General features: G+C 31.5%; 1 protein-coding gene across 1 annotated transcript; it reads left to right on the top strand.

Moving 5' to 3' along the window:
• Positions 3,751-4,488, top strand: LOC105166117 (50S ribosomal protein L31, chloroplastic). The gene is made up of 2 exons (XM_011085355.2): positions 3,751-3,897; positions 3,992-4,488. Exons 1-2 carry the CDS (start codon positions 3,829-3,831, stop codon positions 4,319-4,321), a joined length of 399 nt encoding a protein of 132 aa, XP_011083657.1. The 5' UTR covers positions 3,751-3,828; the 3' UTR covers positions 4,322-4,488.

Genomic DNA, 8,271 nt, shown 5'->3' with positions numbered 1-8,271 from the left:
ATGATTCACCAAATGTTCAACAATATAAAAATAAGGGAAAATCAATGAGTATGAAATCTTACAGCCCACGAGAACCAGGAAAGCAGAACTACTTTTTCTCAAAGATCTCAAATACTAAACGAAACTCCCCAGGAAAAGCTAGAATCTTGAAGTGGAAAAGTTCCAACCTTTACCCACTAAAACTTCACCCCAGAATCACGAAAAACAACAAAAACCCAGATCACGAGACACTTCCTTTAACAAGAATCAACAACAGGCGGATTACAAGAAAGGTCGCAGTTCACAAAATCTTGGAAAGCGGAACGCTTGTAAGGCGCATATTCAAGAACCAAGGTTGATAAAAGTAAACTGAACTGTAACACAGTCTTAATGCATGTGAAGATCAAGAGAGAGAAAATGAAGAAGAAAACGTGTGAGATGGTGTAGCAAAGTGAAGTAAAGAGTTGTGAATCAGTCTTGGTGGGCCTGTGAATCTAACAAGAAGCCTCCGAAAATCGTGTGGTTGTAAAGTTAAACTGGGAAAGGTATCATTCCAGAAAGAGTATGGAAATGGGAGAATCGAAATTAATTCAAGCATTGAGGCAATAGAATGTGCAAGTGTGTGAGTTTGATGAGAGCCATTTGTGGAAGTTGGTTCAGACTCCCATATTTGCTTGGGAATTACAGAAACTGGAAGATCCAGTGGTCCGCCACCTCTCTTGCTATTTTATTACACTTTATTAGCCACAAGATTTGTTACTAGGAATGATCTTTTAGTAGAATTAGAATATCTAATTTGACTGGAATTTCATAGTAGGGCTGTGTGTCAGCCAGTGGCATGGTCTCATACCCTACCGAATTTATGTTGACTTAATTTAATAATATTTAAGATTATCAAAGTTGGTTGAGACGTGGAGAATATCTTTAAATAAAAATTTGGGTAAATTACAATTTTATATCTTAAAATCATGTGTAATTATATAAATATTTTATATTTTTTATAAAATTACAATTACATCTATTCAGAAATATTGATGCAACGTATATCAAGGGATGTTCATGAATGCTTTTTTCTTCGAAGAGGTATTGGTATAGTTCACATTTACAGTCCTTGATTTATAGTCTATTTATACAAATTATTTTTGTCTTTATACTTAACTACATAAATCACCCCAAACAATCAAAAAGCATGGGTAGTTTGTATAATGTTGTTAACATTTTTAGGGGTGTTTGTGTAATTTTTTAAAAAATAAAAATGTTAGTGAAAATGATGTTGCTCTTTGGTGGGTGTGTAATTTTTTTTTTTAAGAAATAATAGTTTGTGTAAGTAGACCATAGATTAGAGGTGTGTGGATATAACTATTCCTTATACTTATAACTTTAAGAGGTATACTCATAATTTTACAAAAAAAAAAAAATTATATTATTACCCCTAATTTTAAGAAATATCGATATAATTTGTCCATAATTATTAAGTTATGATGGACCTTTGTAAATACTTATTTTCAATTAATCACCGTTGATGTATGTATTTGAGATATTTTGCTGAGTACTTTATAATTGAAAATTTATAAAGATTTGATAATAGTATGGTTTTGTTATTGGAGGAAGTTTATGAGTACAAACATGAGTTCCAATTGCATGTTAATTCCAAAAGGATAATCAATTTTGAGGTATTTATATATTTTTAGTAATTACATAAAATAATGGAACTCAACGAGTAAGTAATCAATAGTTGGCAAATACGTATCCATTGTAGTTGGCTTACTAAACCATAGAATATGAAACGATTGAGAATTACTTGAAATAGAGCGATGTAGAACAAAATGTGAATGTATTTTTGAAGCGATTGAATACGTGTAACTTGAAGATTTAGTGTTATGGTTATATAATTTGATTGTGAAACTTTAAACGACCATAACTTTTTATTAGATTGGAGTTACGGGACGAGCCACCCACTGTTTCGTCATGAGGAGGGGCCGTCATTTGCCACAAAATTCCATCGTTTTCGACCACAATTTGAATATAGTTGTCTTTTTGGTTTGATAATTTTTCAGATTATTACTAGCATGATAGGGTATTTTTTAGCTTGAGTCATGGGCTTTGAGCCTATATAAATTTTAGCCAATTTCAAATCTATTTTTCCTAACCTAAAATTAGGAGTTTTTTTTTTTAAAAAAAAGTAATTCTATTAAAAATAATTTAATAATAAACTATTTTTTACTTTATATTTCGAGTTTACAAAAATATTAGAGCCATTCTCTCTCTTTATTCTTTACTTTTCAATTACTTGGCTCCATAATAGAACTCATGCATGTTTACCTTTGTTCGGCCATCATTATAATATTATTCAATGTAAATTACATTGATCATTTATAAGGTTAAAATCATAATTAATTTTTTAATAAAATTAAAAAATATATACTCCATAATATTATATGATTTATATATTGAGTCTTTCAGAGAGCCAAAATTTATAATAAATTACATTTATACCCTCGAGAAGCCTGTCTATAATTTTACAAAAAAATAAGAGAATAATTAGACTTAGTTTTAGGAGGTGTTGACGTAATTTATCCGATTATCAATTCTAACATCAATCATTAACAGGTACTTTATTCAATGATTAATTATATTTACAATCCTCGAAATATATTCAATGTTGAAAGTACCCCAATAATACTTAAAACATACCAAAAAGATCCAACTAACTTAATACAGTTAGTAAAATTATTAGACTTGAGCTGATGTGGTCTTTATGACTATTGAAAATATCCGTTTAAATTATGCTTATATAATGTTTAAGTTGTTATATACGCTTGTAACAAAAAAAAATTATATTAAAAAATAAAATAAAATGTACTGAAAAATAATATAGCATAGATCTTTCCTTTCAAGAGTTTAATTGTAGTTTATTTTAAATTTATTGTTTTCGATTTATTACTTATTTTAGTTTTTACTAAAATGAGTAACAAATCAAATTAATAAATTTAAAATCTCAACTTAAAAACTAAACCTACAATGTTAAACGTATTTGGAAATTTTCAATGATTTTTTCTAACAGTCGTAAATACCACATCAATGGGTGATATTTTATAACAATTTTACCATCGATGTTAAGTCAGTTGAATTTTTTTGGATACTTTATAAATATTATGGAGTTTACAATATTAGATATACTTAAAAGGGTGGTAACCATAATTACTATTTTATTCAACCCAAAGTAAGAAAGAAAGATAGGTAAAAGAAAAAAATAATTACAACGACTATCATTGAGGTTTGGCATAATAGTAAATACTCTCTTATCGGTTGAAAAATTATAAATATTCTCATGATATTTGATAAAATTATGTAATTTTTAAATAAATGTACAAAATTGTTAATTTTGCCGTTACTGTATTTTTTAAACAAAAATTAAAAATTTGTAAAGGATATTAGACGGGACGGATAAAAAACTTATATAAAGTTACCCACTCAATTCATTAAAAAAATTTAAAAATAATAAAATTATTAATCTTAATCTATAAGGGCGTTTTGATTAGTTTATCGTAAAAAAATAATTAAAAACATAATAGATTGGGCTAATTATTATACGATTATCAAAATTAGAAGATTATTGATAATTTTTTAAATAATAAAGTAGTATCGATAATTGCAAATCTTCGGGAAGATGGATGTGATTTAAAAATAAAAAATTCAAAAAAAAAAAAAAAAAAAGAGGAGGAAATAAAGGTATATGCCGGAGGGAGAGAAGGATATTTCTGTAATATCAGCACCACTAAAATTCCTATCCATAAACATTCACTCAAAAATAGCCTATCTCTCGTCTTCCCCAAAGAACCAAGAGAAATGGTGCTCACTCTATCCAACACATTCCTCCACAAGAACCTATCCCCTTCACTCTCCCTCAACAACAAGGTAAATTTATATTAATTACAAAAAAAAACCCATCTTGGAAAATCAATTTAGTGACTTATTCTCAACAATTTTTGTTTTTTCTTGGAATTCACAGGTGAAGGGAGTAGTGGGCGGCAATCAGATGCGGTGGAGCTGCCGGAAGAAGGACATTCACCCTGAGTTCTACGAGGATGCGAAAGTGTACTGCAACGGGGAGCTGGTGATGACTACCGGTGGAACCAAGAAAGAGTATGTGGTTGATGTGTGGTCCGGCAACCACCCCTTTTACCTGGGTAGCCGCACTCAACTTCTTATCGATGCCGACCAAGTTGAAAAGTTCCGAAAGAAATTTAGTGGGCTTGATCAATTTATGGAAATTCCGGTGCTCAAAGGAGAGATTGTGCTTCCTCCTAAGAGAAAATCTGGAAAAGGCAAAAAGAAGTAGTTCAAAGATTGAAGTTTTCTTCTCTTGTTGGGCTGTAATTGTCTTATTTTTGTTCTTGGGATATGAAGTGTAGTGGTTGGTGAATTGGTACTTTGGATTCGTTTCACTGTAATGAGAAGTGATTTCTTGATTCTCCATTTGTTGAATTTGTCTGGATACTTTTTCCATTTACAGCTTGTGTAGAGTGTTTCTTGTGGATGTAGATTTGACAATGCCGGGGAGTTTCTTCAAAATTGAGTTGAATTCAGGTTTCTAGACCAGTGGTTTTCACTTGGCTGCAGATTTTATTCAGACAAATTTCTTTTCAAAATTGAAAATAATAGATGTCTTATTTTTTTCAGTTGCTTTGATTACTGGTAATGTTTTCGGTTTGTCTTTGTGCAGTGATTGATGAGCAGAAATTGGATGTGTAATCTGCTGCTAGTTTGGCTAAGATAAGAATTTCTCTTCTCTATGCATCTTCTCCCTGCAGCAATATGCGTAATCATCTGTAGATCATAATTCCAGTATGCAATAAACAATGTATGTAGTCGACTGAGTTGGATTTATGAACACTTAAAACGAATTAGTGTACTGTTATTTTCTGTGATTTAGATTATCCACATGCATATGTTAGAAGTTACACCTTTTGCCCTCAAATGGAACGAGTAAATTAGTAATCGTTCGACTTTAACATGGTATATGTATAGAATTTTGAGGATTTGCATCTGTTTTCATCAGTAAGTGAACGTGATTGGTATGTTTCACATCAGCATGTTGAGTTTTAACTTTCAAGTCAGCAGGCCACTTATTATCTGAACAAGTTGAGGTCTGGTTGAAGTTAGCCTAATTCTGGTAGCTGGGGTGGAAAGCTTTGGATTAGATTATCGAACACTATATTCTCCACTTGGATGAGATGAGGGAATGTCCCATGACAGAAAACGACGAATCATTAGTTATGATATCCACATTGCAGTCATTTTATATCTTAGCAATGATTTGCAAGATGTAATATTTGGCTGCTAGCAGAGGCAGGTAAATGGAAAAGCAAGGCAACTGGCATTGCTAGAACTTCCATGATTTTGGACAAAGCCGTTGGAATCATTTCCGGTACCCTAGCTTTTACTGTGCTGTCTGAGCCACATTTCATTGAATATATTTTCAGGGTCTTGTACGCTTGTTGCATTGGTCGTAACTCCCTTGTCTTGAGACCTTGCTCTAGCTTCTAATGCAATCGTCGTTGTGACAGGAAAAAAGCTGCGATCGACGCAATGAAGAAGTGAAAGCTCTTGATGCTCTTACAGAATGCATTGGTTTAGGTTGAAATTCATTACCCGGTATGTATTCGTGGGAACTTGATTCAGTTAACATGTCTTCTGTCATAATTCTCCTTTGTTACCTTAGATTGGAAAAAGATACTCTTTGAATATGCTCTAGTGCTTGGTTTCTTGTTTTTGGGCCAATTTTGCAGGCCTGTATACTCTTTGAGCCTAGCCAAACCAAGATACTCGTCCACACTTACATGACGTTACGCCGCCCATTTTGGGCCTAGCCCAATGGGCATAAATCTTAATATCTAGTAGTTAGATGATGGACCCCATTATCCGTAATGTACAGCGGGTCGGGTTAGACTAGGACTGACACGAACTAGCCGAAAAAGCCCAGTTCAGAATTGGTCCAGTATTATTTCTGATTGGTAATGGTGTGGTCTTACGTCTTTAAATGAACTCTAATTGGGTTTATTTTAATATATAGATTTATGCCCATAGTTGGCTCGGTTGAGTTCCCTGAACAGACCTGATTCTGCCTACATATTTTTTTAAGGAATTGAGGTGTTTTTTTTAATAATTAGTTAAATTTATGCATGTTTATGAAATAAATAAATTAAATCACAAAAAAATTTATGGCTGAAAAAGAAGACTATATAATGAACTTAAATAATAATTTGACTAATAAGTTTACGATAATAAATTTAGATAATAACAAGTCTAAAAAAAACTTTACCAAACTTTGAAAAAAATAAATAAAGAGTATTAATAAATTAATGTACGTTGTAGAAAATTTAGTAACACATAAACTAATGTGCGTACTAAACGTTTTAATTTTTATATAAATAATACATAGTTTAAGATATTTAATATTTCAATGCCTAAATAATGCACATATAAATTTACAAAAGAAAATTAACCTTTCAATAATTATATTATCCCATATCTATAAAGTTATGGGAGTGTCACTATTTTTTTTTTTTAATATTTCAAAAATATTAATCAGATCTATCTAGTCCAACCCAATGGATATCGGATCCGAGTTAGATTTGAGTCCAAAAATTTCTCGACGAGGCTTTTCTTGAATTTTGGCGAACTCGTTCCAAACTCGCCCCCGTTGTCATCCGTAGATGGTTCTAAATTCATCAACCAACTTGTTACTACCAAAATCTTGATCTTCCACCTCATATAAGTCAAAATATAGGATAAGACATAAGGAATTGGTCGGAAATCCTAGATTAGATTAGACCTTGTTAATCCCTAAATAAATTTAAAATAAATATAATATATTTATCATGTGATTATTAATTGATATATAATTCAAAGATAATCATCAATCAAATAATAATTATATTGCACTCACTGCGTCGTTGATTTGTAAATAAGAATTATACGAAAATTAAATAATGTCTGAACATTTTTTATTCTTTTGCAGAAGAGAACATTTTTAAATTAATGAAAAAGAATGAAACGTAATGCATTTGAGTTCAATCACAGGGACCATATATAGACTCTTGGACATCAAATCAGAAGACAACTTCTCGTAGAAAACTGGCAATTAATGTCGCACTCGCACCAAAAAGTTAGCAGCATTATTCAGCTGCAAGGAATATTGAGAAAGAAAAAAAAAAAAAAAGTACAAAAGAAAAAAAGGGTTTCATGATCACTACCTAAAAATGGAATATTGTTCTTCAACTTTTAATTAAAAAGTAGTAAACCCTCCAAGAAACGGAAATTAAGGCGCGATTTTTCCGTTTCTTACCACCAAAGGATTCACAAAAATTGCAATCCATGTATTAATTAGATTCACATAGCAAAAAACAATTTATAAGAAAATATGAATCGGTCTACGACACGTAAAACTGTATTCGATTCAAAGTATACTTTTCAAATACTTTCTTTCTTTCTGTTTCTCCCGCCAAAGTCCCCCGAAGCTAGCTCCAAGTGGTGGGGCAAGGCATATGATGCTTCTGCTCATATCTCTAATTCATCTTGTTGATTTTCGTATAGCAAAAATCAATTTGTAAGAAAATTTGGGCTGCCCCACGGCACGTAAACTATATTCGATTCGGAGAATGTTTTTGAAATGCTTCTTTCTTTTTGTTTCTCCTTCCAAAGTTCCTCGAAGCTAGTTCTAAGTTATAGAATAACGCATACGATATTTCTGCTCACATCTCTAATTCATTTGGTTGATTTTGACCACGTGTTTGAAGGGTATTTTAAAAATTTATTAAACTATCTGCGTTAAAATTATGATTTTTCAATCTTGACAGTTAATAATAATTATTTTTCAGAATATCCCTATCATTATTAATTATGACTACATGATTAATATTTTTGTATATATAGAGAGAGTGGGGAGGGGGTGGTTGTAGACTTGTAGTTGTGTGAGATGAGATTAGTACTCTAGTGGGACAACAATTAGAATTTATCCAAATTTCTATCCATAGGAGTGGTTCTTTATGAAAATATCCTGTAATAATATAGTGAAAAAAGGGGTTCACAAAGTCAAAAAAGGAGTGAAGCACAATTTCAGACAGCATTAGATAAGGAAATTGAAGCATTTAAAAATGAATGTAAGAGGGGTACCCCTCACCCCCCCTTTTGCTTTTTCATTAATTTTTTGCAACTTTCACTATGAGATGTCTCAGGAAAGGAGAGCTTTGGGCATGACTACTATTGTTTCCAGTTGTCTTTACTATT

The sequence above is a fragment of the Sesamum indicum genome, linkage group LG7 (assembly GCF_000512975.1).
Source record: "Sesamum indicum cultivar Zhongzhi No. 13 linkage group LG7, S_indicum_v1.0, whole genome shotgun sequence".
Taxonomy (NCBI): domain Eukaryota; kingdom Viridiplantae; phylum Streptophyta; class Magnoliopsida; order Lamiales; family Pedaliaceae; genus Sesamum; species Sesamum indicum.
Note: the sequence above shows the minus strand (reverse complement) of the source record. Positions and strands in the feature narration are given on the sequence as shown.

What these genes read in the sequence shown, in the direction of transcription:
- LOC105166117 (XM_011085355.2), top strand. Translation starts at nt 3,829, where the DNA reads ATGGTGCTCACTCTATCCAACACATTCCTCCACAAGAACCTATCCCCT. An exon ending in CACTCTCCCTCAACAACAAG is followed by an intron (nt 3,898 to 3,991) that starts GTAAATTTATAT and finishes TGGAATTCACAG; the next exon opens with GTGAAGGGAGTAGTGGGCGG.